Source organism: Odocoileus virginianus, chromosome 6 (assembly GCF_023699985.2).
Source record: "Odocoileus virginianus isolate 20LAN1187 ecotype Illinois chromosome 6, Ovbor_1.2, whole genome shotgun sequence".
Lineage (NCBI taxonomy): Eukaryota > Metazoa > Chordata > Mammalia > Artiodactyla > Cervidae > Odocoileus > Odocoileus virginianus.
Genome location: NC_069679.1, coordinates 72,189,790 through 72,213,887, shown reverse-complemented (window position 1 = coordinate 72,213,887; position 24,098 = coordinate 72,189,790). Strand labels below are relative to the sequence as shown.

The 24,098-nt window shown below is 40.3% G+C and overlaps 3 protein-coding genes across 5 annotated transcripts in view; 2 read left to right on the top strand and 1 right to left on the bottom strand.

The window, feature by feature from the left end:
* Positions 1 to 3,825, top strand: part of MIDEAS (mitotic deacetylase associated SANT domain protein) — a 68,923-nt gene extending 65,098 nt beyond the window's left edge. For all 3 annotated transcript variants that reach the window (XM_020906861.2, XM_020906859.2, XM_020906862.2), the window contains one exon: positions 295 to 3,825. In XM_020906861.2, the coding sequence (XP_020762520.2) occupies positions 295 to 472 (178 nt within the window). In that variant the 3' untranslated portion in view covers positions 473 to 3,825. The remainder of the gene's footprint in view (positions 1 to 294) is intronic.
* A 718-nt stretch (positions 3,826 to 4,543) lies between these two features.
* On the top strand, positions 4,544 to 7,251 carry PNMA1 (PNMA family member 1). Its single transcript, XM_020906857.2, has one exon. It carries the CDS (start codon positions 5,404 to 5,406, stop codon positions 6,463 to 6,465), a length of 1,062 nt encoding a protein of 353 aa, XP_020762516.2. The 5' UTR covers positions 4,544 to 5,403; the 3' UTR covers positions 6,466 to 7,251.
* A 3,384-nt stretch (positions 7,252 to 10,635) lies between these two features.
* Positions 10,636 to 24,098, bottom strand: part of DNAL1 (dynein axonemal light chain 1) — a 40,023-nt gene continuing 26,560 nt past the window's right edge. Inside the window, exons 7-9 of the mRNA XM_020906858.2 lie at positions 18,031 to 18,157; positions 17,034 to 17,174; positions 10,636 to 14,288 (exon numbers count right to left, since the gene is read on the bottom strand). Of these exons, the coding sequence (XP_020762517.1) occupies positions 14,248 to 14,288; positions 17,034 to 17,174; positions 18,031 to 18,157 (309 nt within the window). The 3' untranslated portion in view covers positions 10,636 to 14,247. The remainder of the gene's footprint in view (positions 14,289 to 17,033; positions 17,175 to 18,030; positions 18,158 to 24,098) is intronic.

Genomic DNA, 24,098 nt, shown 5'->3' with positions numbered 1-24,098 from the left:
ACAGCTTGCGCCTCGCCTCCTGATTGGCCCAGGGGTTCCAGGGCAGTGACGTCCCCTGGCAGCTTTTAGGAGAGGAATGATGCCACTGAATCGGGAGCCCGTCGGTCTCTTTGTTGAAGGGTGGGGCTAGGCCACGTGGCGCCGAGCAAGCCAGAAGGGCCGGGGAGCCCCGACAGGAGACGCAGACAGACACACACACATACACATTCACACAGACACGCGCAAGTGCTCTAGCCCGATGGTCCCAGAGTGGGAGACAGACCTCTGACTGGAGCCCCTCCTGTCCGGCTACAGGGTGTTTTTCAAGGTGAAGAGTCGCAGCGCCCACATGAAGAGCCACGCCGAGCAGGAGAAGAAGGCAGCTGCTCTGAGGCAGAAGGAGAAAGAGGCCGCAGCTGCTGCGGCCACTGCGGCTGCCTCCCCGCACCAGTCGGCCCTGAGGGAGGAGAGCGGTGCGGGCGAGAGGGGCTGACGCCTGGGGCTCCCGAGCCTGCCTGCGGAGGGAGAGATCGCACGGACTTGTCTCTGCAAAACGAATGCGACAATTCAATAAACGGCCCTTTTTATTTATAAAGGCCCCAGGAGCAGTGTAAAGGGCTGCAGGATCCAGTTCTCTTGCATTTGGTCTGTCGGAAGTTTTCCTCCCCGCTTTCCAGGAACTAGGAGAGTCCCTGCTCGCCGGGGCTGCCCCTGGGGAGGGGCCCCAGCGCCACGATAGATCGATCGCTGCCTCTCACACGGACCTCCGCCCCGCCACGCACCCGCTTCCGTCTTTGTTCCCCCGCTCCTGTCGGTCACCAAGGAGAGCAAAGCACAAGTGCGCCCCCTTGGCAGCATTCAATCTCCCCCGCCCCAGGGGACCTGCCCAGGCCCTGCCCGTCCCAAGTCCCAGAAAAAGGGATTCCTTGGGAAGGAGTGTGGTGGCCATCTCCGAGAGGGAGCTCAGCCTGGCCCTTGTGCCGGCTCTTGCACGACAATGTCCAGGCCGTGCTACTCCTTAGAGAGGCCACCTCCTCCCCAGGAGGGAGGCTGCCAGAACGGGGCGGGCGGCCGGGAGAGTGACCAGGACTGGTATCCATTCCTGTGCTGCTTGCTAGCAGCCTGCCGGGGAGGGAAGGTGTTCTCGGATGGCTCCTTGCACGCTCTCAGCCTGCTGGAGGGAAGGGACTGTGTACAGGATGGAATTTGCAGAGTCCCTCCAGAGCTAGGCCTGAGGGAGCTTCTGACAGGCCTTGGCTTTTCTGGTTTCCCACCATTTTGCCAAATACCTTTAGGCCCTGGAGGCTGCTAAGGGAGCTTAGCCTAGGCCCAGCCTGTTCCTCCTTGGTGCAAGTTCCCTGCTTGCGTTTGTCCTGCCCTTGGCAGCTGCCAACTTAACCCCACCCTACCTGGTCTAGCTGATATCCACAGCTCAGCCCTCAGTCCTGCATGCTGGAGATTTCTGGATCCTTCCCTGGGAGGGGGAGGTCTCCTAGTCAGATTGGACAGGAGCCTTCATTCCTTGACTTGTGTCATTTGGGAGCTATTTATTTATTCTTAATATTTAATTTTTAACATCCTCTCAGGGACCAGGGGCTTCCTTCTTTCCAGAGGCCCAAGTGCATTTATCCCAAAACAAGGCACCTTCTTGGCACCCCCCCTCCCCTCCCCCAACCTCCTATTTCCAAGACCCTAAAGTCCCTTGCCCCCATTGCTCTGGAAGTTTTGCCAATAGGAATGATAGTAGCACTGAAAGCAGGTGGAAGGTGTCACCAAACCACAGACTAGCAGGGTGAAGGGAGATCAAATGCAGTTCTTATTGCTACCTCTTCTCCCTGCTGAACATTCAAGTGGCCTGAGGGGATTGGCTGGAAGCCAGAATTCTAGTTTTGTTTCTGGCTTGAACAAGCCATATTTGGCATGGAGTCACTGAAGTGAAAGGGCTAGAAGATTCAGGAGGCCCCTTCACTTGCCAGTCCCATAGGAGGACTGAGTTATTTTTCTGACCTTTCTATTCAACTTTAGTTGTGTAAAAAAGAAGTTCCAAGTGAATGCAAGTATATGACAGGTCTATATGTTAGGAAGGAGCCAAAAAGTATTCATTCTGCTATTCTTCTGAGATAGCCTAAAGGCATCATATTGGTAGCTGGGAGTGGGGAGTTTTGTTCTAAACTATGCACTATCAGGTTTTGGGTGGGTTTTTATTTTTTTGCATTCATTTCTGTATTAATATGGTTATATAGGAGCCCAGCTCTGGAAGTAACAAAATTCTCGTCCATCTGCAACTCCTGATGACTACCTAGACCTCTAACTTCCCAATGAGTTTCTCCCATAGGTTTCTACACACTCAACAGCCCGAGATTGCAAATCTCCTATACTCTCCCAAAACAGGAAGGTAGCAAATTTAGGCTCTTTTCTAAATCACATGTGTAATTTGAGTGCCTTCGCAGCTTTGCCCCAAAGTGCTACTTACGTTCTCCAAGGTTTTTTTCTATTTAAACCGCATTTAGTTTCAGGCCACTTTTTGGACATGTGGTAACAGAAACCTCCTTTGTCTAGAGTGATTTTCCTCTTACAAGCTCATAGAGACAAGAGCGGGTGAATATAGATGGAGAAAATCAAGATGGTACCTCTTTGTATTACTCCCACCCAACATCATATTTCAGAAGGGTTTATGTTCCAGAGTGGATTTATATCTAGAACGCAGTGTAAAAGGTGAAATGTTCAGTGAACATTTGCAGTTGTGGCACATGACCTGCCATAAAGTAGGTACAGCCATAGAAGCTGGCATAGGTATATCCTTTATGGTGCTTTCTCCCTGTGAACACGTTCGGCTTTTTTTTTTTTTTCTTCTACTCAAAACTCTTTGCTTTCAGAAGTTAAACGATAAACACCTTCAGCTTTATAAGGTTCTCCCCACACCATCTCACATATCCATCTCTCAGCCTCCATCTACACTCAGCTAAGGGTATGAAACTAACCTAGTGCCTGTGTTCTAGACCATCTCTGAGGTCTCTTACCCACCCACGGAGACAGCACTTCAGCACTGTCCTCCATGCCTTCAGCCGCCCCCCTCACAGCTAAGGTACACACCCATCCTTTCTGCTGCCCACTTCCACCCTGGCACAGAGGTCGTGTGCTGCTTATGTCTAAAGGGATCCCATATATTTAACTGCCTCAGTGACCTAACCTCTTTCTTCTCACGTGCCAGATGTTAAGATGAAGGAGGAATACAACACATATTCAAGCCTCAGCTACTTAAATGTTTTTCTTGAGGCTCACTTTTCTTGGATGGTATTTATTACCAGACTGGCAAGCCTAACTTCTTAGGTTTATAGGAAGTATGCATATTTTTATAAAACAATCGTATGTCCTCCCCATATTTTTGCTGTGTTAAAATTTGCCTCTAACAATTTGCAGCTGTTTCACCTTTTCCTCATTTGTCTCTCAGTCGAAGGCCTTGTTGGAGGGGACAGAGCACAGGAACAGCCTTGACAGTCTGTAATTATTGTACAAATATTTTAATAGCATATAAATAAGTATATTCCTTTTATTTTGAAAAAATCAGACACTGCCTTCTGTGTGTTTGCTGCCTGTGGCACCCTTTTTTAAAAAGACTGTTACATATTAAAATAGTGTACATATATATAAATATTACCTCTTTTGCTGTACAGTTGTGATAGACCAGACTGAAGATTTTATTTTTTGTGTGCTTTTTATAAAAAAAAATTAACACACTAAAGAAAATCTTGCTGATGTGATTGTAATGTACCTATGTAACTTATTTACTTTTGAATGTTCTTCTGTATCTTTAAACCTTTTATTAAATAAGGTTTTAAAAATTCATAGTTGAATGCTCTGTCCTTTAGGGGAGAGTTTCACCATCTGGGATTGACGTAAATCGGCCTTGGTTTGCTTGCAAGGGATTACTTGAAATTTTTGAACCATAAGCATTCTGTTCTATTAGCCCATTGTCAGTGATGCCAGGACAGGGGAAATAACACACTAGCGTTTGCCTGGCTACAAAGGTTACTTAATAGATCTAGATCTTCTTAAAAATTATAGAAGAAAAAGTCTCAACTCAGTGTCTGACAGGAAAACACTGCACACTAACAGCGTTTTCATTGGGATGAAGTTCGCGGAGGGTGCACAGTGCGGTCGATCGGCTGGTACAGCATCTGTTTTTGAACAGTAAACTCCGGGAGTTGGTGATGGACAGGGAGACCTGGCGTGCTGCAGTCCATGGGGTCGCAAAGAGTCGGACATAACTGAGCAACTGAAGTGGTTGAAGGAGTGACGTGAGTTAAGGTAAGTCTCCCTTGACAGACTCATATCATCTTCAATTCACTCCAGAATTATATTAAACTTTTAAACACAGTGCTTTGTTTAAAAAGGGGGTAAAAAAATCTGGAAGGTGTGAAAAAGGAAATGCGCCATCAGAGAATGCTCCGCGAGCCCCCTGCTGGCACCATGGCAACCGCAGGCAGCCTGAGCGCCAGGGTCTGGAGCCCTCCCGGCCGCCGTCGCTGTGGCTACGCTCGCGCAGGCTTCGGCTGCGGAGGCGGGGCGAAAGCCACTCGCTGGCCGGCCCCGCCCCTCGCTGCCGCAGTAATGCCTGGGCTGGCTGCGGGTCAGTCAGGCCGGCAGCCTCTCTAAGCTGTTCCCGGTCAGCTCGCCGCAGCCCACGCGCAGTAGCTGCGGCCTGCCTTCGCCCGCGCCGCCTCTAGCCTCGCTTCCGCCTCCTTCCCGCGCCTCGGCTACTGGTGCTCAGGATATCCGACTGTCCTCGCCTCCCAGAGGCGTATACCTGCGCCAGCGAAGAAGCCGCTCTTGGGCTGGCCTCGCTGCGACCTCTGATCAGTCACCCCCTGAAAGGGCAGCATAGTTCGCAGTCTCCAGAGGAGCGACTCCTCGCGCGCCTGAAGGCCGAGCTCTGACCGCGGAAGCCGGGTTGATGCCAGGAGGAGCAGCAGCGAGTGGCCGGCTCCTGGGCTGCGGAGAACGGGCGGCCACGCCCCGGGATCACACCCCGGAGGCCTCTTCAGAGCGCTGCGTCTCCTGCCTTCTCCGCCTGCCTTCGCTCGGGGCGCCTGCGCGGAGACGCGACACCCTGCCTGCAGGTGCGGGACCCGGCCCGCGGACGCCGACCGGAGACACAAGATGGCGTTGGGCGCGTGACTGAGCATCCCCCAAGCTTTGCTCCGAGGACGCGGAGGACGGACCTTGGTGGAGGCAGTGACAGGACGAGAGCCGGACTCTGGTGTCGTTTGTTAGTTGTGATTGCGTGAAGATTGACTCCCTCGGGCAAATTGCAGGGGAGTGTCCGCTGTCGTCCTAAGTCCTTTAGCACAGGGAGCCACAGTCTTAACTCGTATCTAACCCCCTGATAACCCAGCTATCAGGGGCCCTTGATAGTTGGGGAAAATGGCGATGACACTGTTGGAAGACTGGTGTAGAGGGATGGATGTGAATTCCCAGAGAGCCCTGCTGGTCTGGGGGATCCCGGTGAACTGTGATGAGGCTGAAATCGAAGAGACCCTCCAGGCTGCGATGCCCCAGGTACACTATCGAGTGCTTGGGAGAATGTTCTGGAGGGAAGAGAATGCCAAAGCAGCCTTGTTAGAGCTCACTGGCACTGTGGATTACGCTGCCATCCCCAGGGAGATGCCGGGTAAAGGAGGGGTCTGGAAAGTAGTCTTTAAGCCTCCGACTTCCGACGCTGAATTTCTAGAAAGGTTGCATGTCTTCTTAGCCCGAGAGGGATGGACTGTGCAAGATGTTGCCCGTGTCCTTGGGTTTGAGAACACTGCTCCGGCTCCAGGCCCAGATATGCCAGCAGAGATGCTAAACTATATTTTGGGTAATGTTATTAAGCCTCTTATAGAGTCCATATGGTACAAGAAGCTGACGTTGTTCTCGGGGAGGGACGTCCCGGGGCCTGGGGAGGAGACATTTGAACCCTGGCTGGAACTCGCTAATGAGGTCGTTGAGGAATGGCAGGTGTCTGATAGAGAAAAGAGGCGGCGGTTGATGGAGAGTCTTCGAGGCCCTGCCGCTGATGTCATCCGCATCCTCAAGACCAACAACCCAGATATTACCACCGCCGAATGCCTGAAGGCGCTTGAGCAGGTGTTCGGAAGCGTGGAGAGCTCCAGGGATGTGCAGGTCAGATTTCTGAACACTTACCAGAACCCCGGAGAAAAATTATCTGCTTATGTCATTCGTCTGGAGCCTCTGCTGCAGAAGGTGGTGGAGAAGGGGGCCATAGATAAAGAGAACGTGAACCAAGCCCGCCTGGAACAAGTCATTGCGGGGGCCAACCACAGCGGGGCCATCCGAAGGCAGCTATGGCTGACCGGGGCTGCGGAAGGGCCGGCCCCTAACCTCTTCCAGTTGCTTGTGCAGATCCGTGAGGAGGAGGCCAAGGAAGAGGAGGCGGCGGCTGAAGCCGCCCTCTTGCAGATAGGCCTGGAGGGGCACTTCTGAGTCCCGAGAAAACGGACTTTAGTGCAGACCTAGATCACAGCTGCTTTCCGTGCCTCTGTGCTGTCCTGCAGGTATGTCTCCTAGTGGTAAAGACTTAGCCGTGGTTTTTCTGGGGTAGGTCAGGCCTGCATATTCACGTTAACAGTGGTAAAAGCTTGCACATGAGCACCAGGCCTGCTTCAGTACAAGTGTCAGCCACAATGCCAGGGAAAGGGTTGGACAGTGCAGGTTGTCAGTGCTGCAAGCTGTCGTCATGGCATCATCACCATCAGTTGTGAAAACCATGGGAATGCGTGACACTTCCCAGAGGTAACTGAATGTGAAATTGCATGTTCAGAAGTTTAGTGCATGGCCTGGCTTACACAAGAAGTGTTGAGTAAAAATGTGAACTGTTGTTGTTACTACTATTGGAGGGTAGTTTTTGTGTTTACTGTAAATTGTTCCTGATTTATATTAATGGAAAGAAATGTGAATTAGATATTATTCAACTTTACAGTGCAAATTTCTCATTTTTCATCTTTAAACATCTAGATCAGTTTAACTGAGACGTGTTGAGGCTGCAAAAGGAGGTGTTAGAAATACTGCACTTACAGAGTTGTGTAAATCAAGTTTTCACTGAACAAGATAAGAATAGAGAGGGAGGTTAATATGAACCAGCTCAGTATCTAGTCCCCCATTTCAGATCTTTATCATTGAAGAGTAGTTTACCTTGTTCATGCTGGTTCTAAGTGTTTAAATTTGAGATTATCAAATATATGTTTATTAATAAAAAATTTTTTTAAATTCTGTTGTCTTGTTTTTCTGAAGTGTATGAAAAATTTCAGTGTAATTAAGCTCTATGATCTTCTTAGGAAGACTTTGCCATGTCACTGAAAAAAACCCCAAATCTCAGTTCTTCTACTTTAAACTTTATATCATACTGTGTAATTTGAAGTTGCAGTACCTTTCAATATATTCAATTTTTGCATGTTTTCTACCAGACAAGTGTTTGAAGCAAAATAGACATAACTAAATATTAACTTACTATAAAATGTTAGAAAATCCCGAAATGGAGTTTAGGAGGTTATCTAGCAATGCTTCCCCCCTCCCCCCCACCGGCCCTTTTAAATCTTTTTTCAACTAAAAATGTTTCACTACAGGAATAATAACTCATCATACTTGTATAAAATTGATGGTTCAGTATCACAGCAGTCACTTATATCACGAGGATATAAAAAGAGAAATATGACTTAAAACATGTTTATTTGGTTCCAGAGATTCAGTGACTGAAGTTGCCCATCTTTTGAAATTTTAGTAAATCCAGAAGTGATTAAATGAACATAAGAGTTCAGTGGAGTTTTACCATGGTAACAAGGCTTTAAATTTATAGCTGGTCTGCATAACGATTGCAAGGTAAACTTATTTATAAAGGCTGATAATTGGTATATGGTATATTTTTATATTGGTATATTTTTCTGTACACTCATTCATGTCCTCACTTATCATGCCTGTTCCTCCATCTTCCTTTCTTTTCTCAACGCACACATCTTTGACCCCCACAACACATTTGCAAACCTTAACTTAACCTCCACAAGCATGCCTGCATTCCCCCTCTTCCCCACTCATAACTTCCTCCTGTATTCCCACAGGCTTGGCACTGGTACACACTCTCCTCATCTCTCACAATCCTGTCTTCACACACTCACTCCCACCTTCTCGCCAACATGCCATCATAAACATACTCCCTCTTCCCACTACAAACATATACACATATTACACTCATAACAAAAAGAAGTAATAGGTTCTTCATGTTTTTTACCCAACATGGACATACTTTATCTGTATATAGGGATACACCATATCTTTTTATGGCTGCAGAGTTTACTGCATTTTAGGAGGGAAGGTCATCACTTAGGATTCTCTCACTATATATAATAATTGCATATATCGACATATACATACACACATACTAATGCAATACATATATATGGCAGAAAACAATGTCAGAACTCTAGATGTTCACCCTTTATTCTAGAAAACAATGAACTGAAAATAACATGCTATTTACGATCTGAATTAAGGTTTTCTCTTTATAGGCTCAAAATCTGCTTTATAAAGGAGGACAACAGCAAGAAACATATCCTCATAACCAAAGAGCTGTGGAATAAAGAAGGAGAAACTGCATTACAGTCCCATTCTGTGACCAGAATTATATTTGACAGCACAGAATATGTGCTGGGAAAATGTGTAATATTACTGCTATTGCTGGGTTCTTCCTGTTTCTTGTGTATCAGAAAAGAGCTGGCCAACACCAGGCCATTTCAGACAACAAATCAAGGGCCTATCGGCCAAGCTTAACCTTGTACACTTCTGGAGGTGAGGAGAGGACTAGCAATGGCCAAGTGTGGTAGTAACTTGCTGTCTCTGGAAGTGCTTCTTCCAGGATCTTAAGTCATTTGAAATGGTGCCCAGAGAACTTCTGGGTAAGACTTACAAACCTGAGAGAGGAGGTGATTATCACTGGTAGTAAACTACTGAAAAATAATTTTAGCACAAAGAAATGAGTCAATCCCTCCTTCTTTTTCTCCCTCTCACACACAAGCTGTGTGGAATGTTATCCAAAGACTGAATTTCTTTGGAACTGAGTATCATTAAGAGTTCACATAATTGCTCTGTATTAGTTAAAACTAATGGACAGTAACCAAAAAAGATACAAATAGTTTCTTTATAAAGTAACACAATTTATTACTGTTTTAAAACAAATCTCACAAAATAACATTCAGAAACTCAACGTTTCTAAATAATTTAACACAATAAGTTTAGTCATAAAGTCATGCTACAAAATTCCTGCATATAAAAGATTATTACCAAAGTATTAATACATGTTAAAATGTTCTTCAGAATGGAGTTGGTTCTAGAAGCCAAAGATTCTGGAATGATGCTCGTGACCATGACTGACATCCTGGGAGAAGGAGCTGCCTATAGGTATATTCTCTACAGCTACCAACTCACTGGTCTTTTGATATTGATCCCTCTAGGCAATAGCACCTCAGAGGCAGGTACCCTGCTGATCAAAAAAGCAAAGAACATCCCACCGTTGTAACATTAGCCACAACTTAATCTAGCCAACATCTAAATTAATTTTTAAAATCTAGATGTAGGAAAGATAACTCAAAAAGTTTCCATTCTGAGTAGCAGAATTCTACTTAGTAAATCCCCAAGAGGGATGACTTCATGTAGCAGACATGGAAGATGACACCAACTCAGGAAATAAGGAAATCCTGACTGATTATATTGACACACAACTACTGCTCTGGTGGGCTCAGAATGAGCAAAGATGAGCTTTAATTCTCTAATATCCACATGCAGGCTAGGTATTTACCCATCTGCCCTTTGAGAGTACTTTTCACTAACATCCAGTTCATTTTAAAGTGCAAATCTACTGTAAAATAGCTTCCTCTCCCCCACCTCCTTGTTAAATTTGCTAGATCATAATTTGGTTGGCTGGTTCCTTCCAACCAGCCCAATATGGGAAATTAACTAGAATCCAGTTATGACTGCTCCAAATGTCAACTGAAAATTTATCTTAGGTTAGAAAAAGGTAAGACTCAGTGTACTTGTTCATTTTCTTTCTTTGTAGTCGCTGGTTGATAATAAGGCAGGAATGGAGATGTAAATAAGGGATTTCTAAAAGTTAAGTGATTTTTTTAAAAAGACATACCCTTTTTATTGCACTTAAAAATACTCATGCTAAAGTGAAGATAAAGGAATATGGTCAAGTCAGCTGTGTCAGAAGCACCAGCTCTGCTGCACTGAATTTGTTTTATATTCAGTTATTTACAGACATATTAAGCAGGCCAAATAAAGAAAATGCATGCCAAAGGAACTGATTTCTGCTAAAGGATAACTTCCAATTTAACAGTTATTTTTCTCCCTTTGCCAATATTTACAGTGTAAGGTCTTTGTGAACAGACAATCAGATTGCAGTTAGACAATCAGACTACTCATGATCGATGCTTTGATACTTCCTCCCAGTTTTCTTTTTAAAGTTAGTCACTTAACCCAACCTTTCTAGGCCCTATGCATTTTCCATTTAGTCCTAAGAAAAATCCAGCTGGAAGATTCTGGGTCACATAGACAACTACCTTCAACTCAACTTACACATCACCAACTCTGAGGATAAGTTAACCGTTAAGATTCATTTCTTATTCCTCCTTATTCTACTTCAGGCCAATTGGTAAGAGGTATCAGAAGCATCTATTCAAGTCAAAATTTCTCTTTCTAACACAGGAACCACATTAACATGTCTTATACCACCTCTATTTGTGGAATAGATCCAGTAACCATACCAAGTTACTGGCCAATTATCATGACCAGACATTCTTCTGATCACATGCAAAATCAGTATCTATGCCAGCTACTTTCATATATAATTACCAAATTTTATACAATATTTTTCTGTATTCAATGACTGCTACAGTCTACAAAATTTGTGCATTATTGGACAATGAATAAAGAATGAACACCTAAAGAATGATGATCCATTTTCTAAAGTATACTCAAAATGTTAAACTTCAGAGACAAAGCAAAATCTATCATAAAGTTGGAATCTGTTGATAGTAAGGAGAGGTAGGTTAACACTTACTGTCCTAAGATAAATAAGAATGCTAAACAATAAGAGTAGAGACCCTGCTGAAAAACCTAAGTTGAGCCTTCCAGCCCTGAGCTTCTAATGTTATATGAAAATTATTAAAAACAGCATTACAAGGAAAACACCAGGGACCATTTTCTTCCATCTATGATTATCAAATACATCACCTTTTTTCTGAAACAACTCACGTAGCATATGACTACAGAATGAAAATAAATGGACCTTGGGAAAAGGAATGTTGCTACAAAGCACTTGTTCTTGACCAGGGGCGAATCTGTCCCCACCCTCATGCCCCGGAGGACAGATGGCGATGTCTACAGATGCTTCTGGTTGTCACAACTGGGGACGGTGTTCTACTGGCATCTAGTGTTTAAGAGCCAGAGATGCTGCTAAACATCCCATACTACAAGGAACAGCCATACCCTGCAACACCATCCAGCGTAAAATATAGTGCCAGGTTGAGAAACTCTGGTTTAAAGGAACACAAAAATCTTTCAAAACCTGACTAGGTAATACAAACATAAGCTTAGAGTTAGGAAACACAGGAAAGCTGAATTCCTCGGTAGGCTATAGTAAAATTTCCCATGAAAAAATACTGTACTGATTCCCTGGTAGCTCAGCTGGTAAAGAATCTGCCTGCAATGCAGGAGACCCTGGTTCAATCCCTGGGTGAGGAAGATCCCCTGGAGAAGGGAACAGCTACCCACTCCAGTATTCTGGCCTGGAGAACTCCAGGGACAGAGGAGCCTGGCAGGCTACAGTCCACAGGATCACAAAGAGTCAGACACAACCGAGTGACCTTCACTTTTCACTTTCACTGATTCCATCACTACAGGAATAGGAGAAATTGAATGATCCACTAAAATGGCATTATGCTTTAAACAAGGAACACAGAATCCATTTCAAGTAGGTCAAATATCTAATCTTAGAAGCATAAACCAAAGGCATTTACTATCAGCTAAATTTGCAGTAGTAAAGAATGACATAAAGAATTATTCGAAAGAATATTCTGAACTTCTTCATATACCTTATCTTTCATTTTCTAATGACATGAATTTTGGCTCTAATTCCAAGAAAAGGATGCACAGAAGTCATTCAAATATTTGTTGAGTGAAACTGAATTATAAATTGTGTGTGAAATGAACACAGAAAAGCACCTTACACTTCTCTGAGAACTACCAGTGATTAAAAGACATTAAGAAACAAGGAGATAAAGCAATTATCCTCCAATTAAAAAAAATTTTTTTAAAAGGAGAAACAGATAATTAGTTCCTATACTACAGAATTCAAAAAAAATCAATCATTAACAGTGTAAGCCCATTTTATAAGTAAATTCAATATGAAGTCATTCATTCATTCCCTATTATATTCATTTCCAGCGAAACTTTTGAAAATACATCCATGCATAGCAATATGGCTTCAAACTTACCTACTAGATGAAGTGCAAAGTACAAGAAAAGAAGATCGTCTTCCCTCTTAGTTTACAGGCCTTAAATATCACCAAGGGTAATTCTCATTGCCTATGGTTCGGAAAAAAATACTCAAAGGCTCTGAACGTACAAGCCAGTCAGAGCAAAGATTTCTTCCTATCAAACTAAGGAAGAGCATAAGGAAGCTAAAAAAGTACTAGACTTTTATTTAGAATTGATTGTCAAAGCAGTGGTCCCTTTTTATCAGAGTGATTCAGAGAAATCATGTAGTTCCTACTAAAATAGCTGAAAACTTCTGAAAGCCAGGACTACTTTTGTTTCTTTGACTGGTTTTACACAAGTAAATGGGGAAATATTAATAGCAACCATTAATAGTCTCTGGTTGAGGGACTTTAGGCACAGTTTGGCAGAGGGCCTCGACTTCTTTTTTGCAATCTATCAGTGACTCAGTCACGGCCTACTATGGACTTCATCTGGATTACTGACTACCATATCTTGCATTTTCCAAAACCAATTTTTATTATATGATAAATTCTAAACTCTGCATCCAGCTATTGCTTTGCAGTTCTGAGGTTAAATCACCTAGTATCCTTCACAGAAGAGGCAATCCTTAAAAATATTGCCATATGCCTGGGATTCCATAATGAAACATCTCTTTTCCTTCCACAACCATTTACATAATTTATTTTTAGAACTGTTTAACTTAAACAGTTCTAAAAATATACTTTGAAATACTAAATTTGACTTATTGAAAGATACCAAATCCAGTCTTTTAAGTTCTTTACCTTTACAACAATTACTTCTTTCAGTGTGACAGTCAACAGACTGAAGTTATTAGGGCAAATTTTAAAAAATATGAATGGCCAACATTTAAGCTAGCAATTCAAATATAACTACTGCTTTATACATTTCCTTATCTAACAAATAAGGAACTATAAACCAAAAAAGTGTGCCTAAGATCAGGTCCACATGTGTAATAAGGCCAAAGTATTGGTCAAAGGAGTGATCATGACAGTCATTTTAACCACTGATCTGGATCACAGAACAATTGGCTGACTGTGTACAAGACTTGAGTGGACATGCAGGTCAACACAACGCAAATTCCAGTTGACAATGCACACACTTGTGGAACAAAAAATAAGTAAATCGAACATGCGCTTATAAGGCCTCCAAGGTACTAATTTTTCCTTTTTACGCCCTAACTTTTCCAATTCGACTTTGGTGTCTTGATTCTAGGGCTGCTGCTGTATTTCCAAGAGGAACTCTTCCCAAACCAAAGGCATGACCTATTTGTGCTTCTGAGTCATAAAGAGATGGACCTTCAGGAAAGATGGCCTACAGATTCAATAGTTAAGTATATATATTTAAATGCCTGGCCTAAAAAAAATCTAAACAAACTGGATAAAGCAATACATTTCTTTTGTTATTAAAAATGACTGGTCTATAAAGGTTTCAGTAGATGGGGCCACACAGTATGTAACTGGGACTGAAGACAAAAACTGAAAATGCATAGTTTCTAAAAAGAGAACTGGAATATATAAGGTTGGTGGTGTTGTGGGGGAGATATACTGAATAGGTTTAAGAGAATAAAAGATAGGAATGAGAGGTTTGTTTTAAGAACCATTTGCCCCACACAGAATCTTTAAAATAAACAACTATACAAAACTTATCTATTGTTCTTATGACATTTAAATAAGTTAACACAAAGTGGAAAATGTAGTGTTAGTTATCTTCTTCCTCATCTTCTTTAATTACTGGGGTACCTAGAATTAAAAAGAAAATTATTTCTGGTCATTCTCAAGAGATTGTGAAATTCTAAATGAAAATATTTTTTTCTGTGAACCTGAGGATGCTGTGAAGTGTGCCATAATAAAATGATATCATAAATTAATCTTTTAAATTTAAAGTTATCCAAAAAACCTCAAAGAAGAATTTCCAAGCTGGTTAGGTAATTATAAATATTCAGCTCCCCAAATGAAGAGCTGCAAATAAAAACACCTACAGGTACCAGGCAGAAAAATAAGGCCCTATACACAAGGAAAACTCTGTACGTTAAACACAAAGAAATACTCATTTTTCACAATAAAATATGCAATCCCACTATTGCCAGAATCTGAATTTCCATGTTACTCCCCCAGATATTAAACATTGAGGATAAATTGGAAAAAAAAAAAAAAGAACCAAGGAACAGAAAACAAAATACATCTTCAGGCTCTCACTGGGCAACCCATTTCTGAGCTCTGGCATTTGAAGCATGCCCATAATTTGACCTTAGTCAACTATTGTGTCTTACCTCTTCAGTCAGTCACCCTCCACTCCAGATAAACTGATCAACTCAACTGTCTCCCAAACTCATCTTGCAAACCACTACACCTCTGGACTCTTGGTTAACAAAGTTCCTCCATTGTGGAATGGCCTCCCATCTAAGCCCAAGCTTTAATTAAGAACCAACCCCAGTGCCGCCTCCTGTGTGATTCTTCTTTATGGTCATGAGCAGTTTGCCTCTCTGTACTTCCCACAGCATCTGTTGTGGAGGCTAGTGAATGTCTTGTTGAAATAAACATACAAAGTACACAAACTGTAAGTATGCAGATTGATAAATGTACCCAAAATGGACATATCTGGTAACCAGCACCCAGATTAGGAAGAGAACATTATCAGAATCCTCCAAACTTCCTCAAGCCCCCTCCTAGTCACTGTCCCCCAACAAAAGGTATATTCTATCCTAATGTCTAACACCATAGATTATTTTGCCTGATTTTGAAATTGGTTATGAATAGAATGATATTGCATACACTCTGTGTTTGGCTTCTTTTGCTCAGCAATATGTTTGTATCATTCATGTACATTGTGTGAAGTTATAGTTCATTCATTCTCATTGTTGTTTAATGTTTCATTGTACGAATATGTTGTAATTTATTTATCTATTGTTGGTGGGCATTTGAGTTGTTTTCAACTTATTAAAATAGTGGTGCTATAAGCATTGTCATACATGTCTTTTGGTAAACATCCACACTCTTTTCTTTTGGGTATGTAACTAGGAGAAAATTTGCTGGGTCATAAGGGGTGTGTATGTAGTGCTTTTGTAGATAATGCTAGTGTTTCAAAGTTATACCAAGTTATATTGCCATCCAGCAGGTTATGAGAGTTCTAGTTGCTCCATTTTCTACTAACATTTGGTATAGTCTGTCTTTTTCATTTTAGCTCTTAACATCTCTCAATTTTTCTTACAAGCAACTGAAGAGGAACAAAAATAGGCTTGTTAGCAGCTGTGGCCATGTATGTTCTATCTCACTGGTTTAAGGTAGATCAAGGTCATTCTTCCAGGGGCTCTTCATACTGGCCTGAAGTCAATACTTGGTCCAAAAGGCTAAATGTGGCATGGTCTATTCAGAGTCTACATAAGACATTCTTTTCTATTCTTAATGGAAGGGATTCACTTTCTGTGCACAATCAGAAAGGAAGACAAATGATTTCAAATAGTTTTGGAGTCCAACCAAAGTTGAACATAAAAAGGCTAAAGTCCAAGACTCTAATATACCCTCTCTTTTCTGCTATTTTATTTTAAATCATGAGCATTCTTTCATATAGGTACAATATAAATAATTTAAAGAATAACAGAACCAATTTTTATATACCCATCACCAGTTTCTAAGAAAACTGTTTGCCTCTTCATGTTTATTCCTATACCTCCTACAGTCTACAGTTTTTGTTATTTTACCCTTTGATAAGTAACTAGAGGGAAAAAAGGGAACATACTGCATGAATGGCTTCCTGATAGCACCACTGGGAGGAGGAATGACCCAGAAAGGTCTGTGACTTTTATCATTTCCAGTTTTTAGATGACAAAAGAAAGTTTGGTAAGATGAATTATTAACCAACACAATGACAAAAAAGCTATTAAATGGTAGAACTGGGACTTGAACCCATGACAAAAAAGCTAATAAGTGGTGGAACTGGGACTTGAACCCAATCAGTCAAGGATTTTTCTCGACATTGTCACCAATCTTAGGTATTGAGTGCATGTGCTCAGTTGCTCAGTTGTGTCCAATTCTTTCTGACCCCATGGACTGTAGCCTGCCAGGCTCCTCTGTCCATGGAAATTTCCAGGCAAGAATACTGGAGTGGGTTGCCATTTCCTTCTCTAATATTAGGTACTGGGAAACTAAAATTAGGGAGGAGGAGGAGAGAAAACACTACAATTTTGATCCGATTGTAAAAAAGCAACTGTTTACCATTTATGTCTAATTATTTTGCAATATAATATCTTTGGGACTTGAGAATAAAGCCAGGTTTCTCATAAGCTTTTGGTTCAGGGATGATCCGAGAAGTTTTTCATCTCATTCTGGCCCAAACTGGGATCATAAAATTTCCTATGGACAGAAATGGCCTTGGAGAAGAGAGATAACCTATCATTTTCTTTAGTTTTTCTGCTTTTCATGATTCCGTGCTACAAATTCAATTCTTATACCCAGAAAATATTTCCAAGCTGGCCCACAGTCACTCACCATCTAGCTTTTTCAGTTTGGGCACTCTCTTGGTTGCCTCTTCAATCCAGTTCCCCTCAGCAGAATGTTTCTCTTCCAAGGGATTGCCTACAAACACCAGGTCCTCTAGGCATGGCAGTTCTGCCAGCTTCACAAATTCAGCTGCAAGTACAAAGAATACATTATATATTAAAATGGCAAGTTTTACCATTATGATTTTAGGGGCTGAATTCCAGTATCACTAGCTCTCAGTTTGTGACTATTCAGAACAACTTGTTAAGATTTTGAAGGAAGTAGGGGAAATTATACCATAGGAAGCCATTCTCTGAAGACATTACAGAAAGGGTGACATACCTCTTCTACCTTTGTGTTAGCCTAAGGATGGGATACAAAGAAGAAATGAGGTTCAGAATCAACCAATCAACCTCTAGTGGTAGGTCTTCTCTATACTGTACTGCATCAGTATCAGCTAAATTAGACTGCCTTTGCCTCTGCTCATCTCTTCATCTCTGAATACTTAAAGCCTTAAGTACATTCAAGCCTCTACTGTAGAACGTAACACATAGTTTTTGAATTATTAACTCATAAACTAATCTTGCCCACTAAGCTGTGAACTCCTTGAGGGCAGGGATAGTGTCCTATTCAATTATGTATCTCAAGAGCTTGGCATGGTTCAAGGCACACAGCAGGGCTTTAAAATGCTAAATGGATGGTGTACAACAAAAAAGAAAAGCAATTACATGTTAAATAAGTCTCCCACCTAAGAATTATTAAGCTGATTCCTTTTAGCCTTTGGGCAATAATTGAAATTTATTTTCATGATTAATAGGACCAGGACCTTACAATCATTTCTAAGTAACCATTTAAATGTAAATGTCAAGTGTTTAGATGAAATATAGGAACTCATATAGCTATTTCCCTCTGTGCTGAGAAAGAAATGTTCTCAATTGTATCTTGTTCCCTACTGGGCTATTTTCTATAAACATGAGGTAGGAGATTAGCAAAAAGCCAGCCTCACCCCAGTCTTTCACCAGGTTATTAGACATGTAGAGAATCTTCAGTTTCTTCATTACATGGATCCCTTTCAACTTCTCAATAAAATTGTAGGAGATCCACAATTCTTCTAAGGTGTCCCCTACTGCTTCCTGAAAAAGAAAGCAATTTGATTTACAAGCTTATTTTTTTTATATAAAAATATAAAGACAATGGCCTTCAGAGAGAACTGAGACCCTCCTATCCACTGACAGGAGAGCTGAAGACTGTATGGGAGCTTTTTCTCATTAAGAAAGCCATGTAAAACATTTTCTTCCTTTCTTCAAACTAATCTGAACTAAGAATAGCTACTGAAATCATCAAGAGGGGGAATAACAGTACTATTTTATCACTTTTATTGAACAATATACTTTTCAAATTACTTCCCTATACATGGTATTATTTGATCCTAATTTAAAATAGGAAAATCATGTTATTTAATTTCTAACATAGATTAACGGCTTTTTCTAAGATCACAACGCTATTTTGCTTTAGCTTATGGGATCTTGGTTCTCCAACCAGGGATGGAACTTGGGCCCACAGCAGTGAAAGCTCAGAGTACTCACCACCAGACCACCAGGGAATTCCCAACAATGCTATTAGATAGCAGACCTAGGAGACTTCCATGGTGGTCCAGTGGTTACAACTCTATGCCTTCAGGGCAGAGGGTGCAGCATATGAGACTAAGATCTCACATGTCGCAAGGTGCAGCAAAAAAAGAAAAAAAGTAGACCAAGGTCTAAATCTCAGGGTCTTTTTTTTTTCCCCAATATTTGTTATGAAAACTTTCAAACGTAAAAATGTTGAAAGAATATTATCATAAATATCCATATATCCACTACCCAGTTTCTACTGTAACATTTTACTATCTTTTCCTATCACATATCTGTCCATTTATCCATCCTGCTACTATCCATCAATTCCTCTCTCTCTTTTTCTTTTTTTTGATGTATAAAACTCAAAACCCATCATTACAATATAAAGATTATATCATACTGACTCTTAAATGCTAGATACAATCAATGGTAGCACAAAACCTTTTCTTTCATATACAAAAGACAAAACGTAATGATTATTTGTTCCTTAAAAAACAAAAACTACTAGGAAGAATCAATTCAATGTTCAAAGTCCTCTTTTTTTTTTTTTGGCTGAGCATGCAGGATCTTAGTTCCCTAACCAGGGATTGAACCTGTGCATTCTGCAGTGACAGAGTGGAGTCTTAATCACTGAACTGCCAGGATATTCCCTCAATCCCCTCTTAACCCAAAATAATTCACCTACATCTGCATGGTAATGTCTAGAATGTAGGACCCAGGTCTGTGTTCTGGTACCTGTCACTTCAAAAACTATAAAGAGAATAAATGTACTCTGGATAAAGATCACGAATGCATTTTCCATACAGATGGAACCAAGGGGAAAAGCTGAGAATGGAGTGGCCTGAGTTAGTTCTGTGTGTCATCCCAAGGCCCACAGTTTATCTTAACTTCAACTTTCTAAGTAGAAGAAACAACAGTTTCAAAGTAAAACTTTTAAATCAGTCCATTCCAGCACTTTATTAGAACTAAATTAGTTTATATTAGAACTTCATGATTTAACCAGCCTCTCTCAGGTAAATTCTGATACCTTCTCTCAAAGGATCTAATTAGTATATCATATATAGCATCAGTCTTCAGATAATTTAAACTTTGTTACATACATTTTCATTGCACTGAGTCCCCATCCATCTCATTATCTCCAGTTTAGAATGTGTGAGGCAGCAGAAAAAAATAGTGATTAAATACTAATTAGAAAATTTAGGCTCAATTCTAGGGTTCTTCCACTTATTTAGTGTCATTTTACATATGCAGGTGAGGACTCTTGGTCAGTTTTCACATAGCCAACTTGATCAATTCTCCAAATAGCCAATTTGCTGAATTTACTCTTTTACTGATAGAGAATAGTTGGGACAAAGTAAATACACATTGAAGACTGCGATAACTATTGACAGACTACTTATCCCAGCAACAGGGTTTAACAGTGCCTGTTCACTATACTTGGAAACTTTACATAATTATCTGAGCCTCAGTTTCTTATCTGAAATGAAAATTGAGGATTTTTTATCTTAAAATGAGGATATTATTTACTTATGAGTTTCAAGTCAGATAATGCATGTAAAGAGTCTGCTACATAATTATCAATACTGGATAATTATTAGGAATATTGAAGAGTGCCTAGAATTTAAGAAGAAAAAGATAAAAGCAGAAACTGGGTAAAAAATACATTAGGTCAATTTCCAAAAGAGGAAACATACATAACAAATAAATATATAAAAAGATATTCAAAATCATACAGATTAAAACAATATATTGTTTCTAACATATTGGCAAATATTAAAAATATGGATAACACTCAGGGATATTGAGGGCGGAGGGGGTAATCCTCATTTTTATACCACTGATGGGAAGTGGAGACTGGCATAAACACCATGGGAGCAATCTGAGGTACTTGTCAAAATTTAAACGCACAAAAATAACCTCAGCTTTTCTATTTTTAAGAATCTAGCCTATCTAAATATTCAAACAATTGCTAAAGGATATACGTAAAAAGATGTTCACTACAGTATGATATGTAATAGCAAAAAAAGAAAAAAGGGAGAAAGACCCCCTTCCTCAATAAAATATATGGAAATACTCTACATGCTCAGCTGTACTGGAATAGTCAAACACATTGCCGTATATACTGATAAAGTAGAAAACAACAGCTATGGAAAAGAATGCATTAAATCTGCCTGTATTTACATGGAAGGATATTCCTGATTTAAAAAAGCAGGAAAAATATGCACAATATATTATCAGTACAAATATAACATACACACACTCACACTTGCATGCACATACACATACACAGATATTTGTTTCTACACAGAAAAAAATTTCCGTTATTCATGGAGCTAAGGTAGAAAGAGGAAAGACTTTCACAGTGCATTTCATTTATTTATGAGTTGCTTGATTTGTTTTTTACAATTACATGTATTACTCTTAGAATTTGAAATTTAACCTAATAGTTTTTGTAAGTAGTAATAAAATATTTGGAGTCACAATAACTATTTACATGTATCAACACCAGTGTAGGTGCTGATGAACAAAACTGATACACTTATCAGGATTGGTGTGTGACACAGACAGAAAGAGAGGGAGAGATAGAGAGAGGGAAAGAGAATAAACAAATAAGAAAAACAGGAAAAATTAAGAGTGGTAAGAGTTATTGACTAGAGTTCTGTTTTAGGATAGGATAGTTGGGTCTCTTCTGAGGAAGTGACATCTGAACTGAAGTGTGAAATTTAAGGAGCCAGTAATGTGGAAATCCAACAACAACAAATAGTTCTAAGTAGTTTTATATAGACTCCCTTCCTTCAATTGAACATTCCATATTTCATATATTAGAATAGTTATTTGTAAGTTACTGAGGCAGCTATTCAAATCATGCTATGAGGCTAATGTGTCTAGATGAATAAATCAGTTAGTATGTGAACCTGTCTGAAATCCAGCATCTGTATCCATATGCAGACTTATTTTTCTTCAGTCTGTACATAAGTAGAAAGCTTTTTGATGCATTAGATGTTGTTTTTGTTATATGTACACACACACACACACACACACACAAACTGAGGGGGAAAAAGCAACTGTTGGGGTTTACTGATAGCAGTTTACAGAAAGTTAAGAAATCTAAGTGATGCTTCAGCTAGATTAATATCTCCACTCATGCCTTTAATCCTATATTTACCATTTCTTATTGGTTTCTAGGTATATATTACATTTCATGGGAGAACTTATACACCATATCAATACTTAAGAATCTAGTTAGTGTTCAGTAAATACCTGGGGGAACATCCAGCATCTATCATATTGGTCCTAAAAATTTGGGGGTGTATTTATTTGCAAATTCTTCCTTTATAGAAAATACAAAGTAATGTTTAGTCTCAAGTATAATAAATTCTGAAATTTTATAGTGCTGCGGTTCATGGGGTCACAAAGAGTCGGACACGACTGAGCGACTGATCTGAACTGAGGATTTTATAAATTATATCTAGCTAGAAAGCAAACAATTCATCTACTGGCTATTGTGTTGGGAAAAAACTTCCTTTTATTAACTTCAGAATGTAATCTCTAAGCATTTTATGAATTTATGTGGGTAAGCAGACATGCAGATGTGCGGATATTACCAGATAATTCAAGATAATGCCAAAACTGCTCCTCTGAACACTGATTCCTATTCAGGTGTTCTGGCTGTTTCTGTAAAGGGGTGGAACGGTGGTGGCCATTGTGGCCTGTCTGGCCATGGGCAGTTACTATTCTGCAGTATACCAGTTTCAGAAGCAAAACAGTTCCAACCTCAATGACTCTGATGAAGCACAAGCCAGACTTACTGAGGTGGGTGGGGGAACAGGAGACCAGAGTTACAAAATATTTCAGAGTTTTTATGACGTATTTAACAATATGCACTTTTTAAAAATTATTGTCTTTGGGGGAACATATACAAGAAAAAGAAATTAACTTCCATCTTTTCTGAATTTGCCTAGTTTTACAATAGTCTTTCATTTTAACCTCTTTGCAAGGAAATTGAGATGGCCAATAAATATGCAAATAAAATATACTGTCAAAAATTTTAACAAACCCACGTTTGGTAAGGGGAAATGGGAACACTCTTACATTACTGGTGGTGGTATAAATTGGTACAAACTTTCCACAGGGTAACTTGATAATATGTCACAAAGGCCTTAAAAGAAATTCATACCTTTTGACCCTGCAATTCCATTTCAAGGAATTTATCCAAGGAATTATTCATAGATGTATGCAATAATATAACTAAAAGGAGACTCATAATAGCATTGATTATGAATAATGAGTAACTTATTTATATAAATTATGGTATACCAATAAAATAGAATATTATGCTGTCATTAAAAAGAATATGGTTGCAGATTATTTTAAAAACTTAATATCCTCTGATCAAAAACTTCCAATGGCTTTGCAAGCCACTTGGGAAAAAATCTAAAATCTTACCATGTACTATAAGGGCTGGCTCTTGGCTCTGTCGACTTCAATAAGGGCAGTTCTTCCTCATTCAACATTTTTGCTCTTACTCAAGTAGCCAAGCAGCTTCAGTTTTAGGACATTTGCACTTGCTCTCCCTCTCTAGTCTGGAGCACTGGTCCCTTGGTCAGCTCTATAAGCCTACATTCTCACTTTCAGAGAGGACTTCCCATCAACCCATGTTCTCTTATATGCCTCATTTTTCTTCATTGCATTCACCACCACTTGATATATTATTATACAATTATTTTCCAGTCTGTCTCCCTCCACTACAATGTAAGTTCAATGAGAACAAGGACTTTATTTTATATTCTGCTGTATCTCTAGTGCCTAAAAAGTGCCTGGCTAAAAGGCATTCAGGAAATATACTGTATGGATTTGCTGAATGAATGCATGACATGGAAACATTATCTTTGCCTCTTAAGTAAAAAAAAAAAGAGATGCAAAACAAAATGCATAGTATGATTTCATTTTCTACATTCTCACCAAAGCAAAGAAAAAAAGGTAAGAAAGATGTCTGTCAATCAAAATGTTAGCAGTGGTTTATGGGTACTTTTTTTTTTTTTAAACCAGCCCACAGGATTTCTGTTTTACTGTCAATAATCTCAGTGCTTGCAAATGGGAGCAGTTTCAAAGCTGCTCTTTGGAAGTTGGCTTGTTGGGTAATGCTTCCTTTTAAAGACTGAATAGATGAAGTTTGTTTGCTGAAAGTGAACAGCACAGAACCCTTCGATTCACCTCTGAATACCCCTGTTTACAAAGAGTAATTTTTCTTTTTAAAAAATTTTTACAATGTTCTATTGGTTTCTGCCACACAGCAATGCAAATCAGCCACAATTATACACATATCCCCTCGCTACTGAGCCTCCCTCCCCTTCCCCCATCCCACCCCTGAGGTCATCACAGTGGACCAGACTGGGCTCCCTGTGTCAGACAGCAACTTCTTACCAGCTCTCCATGTTACACATGGCACTGTATATAT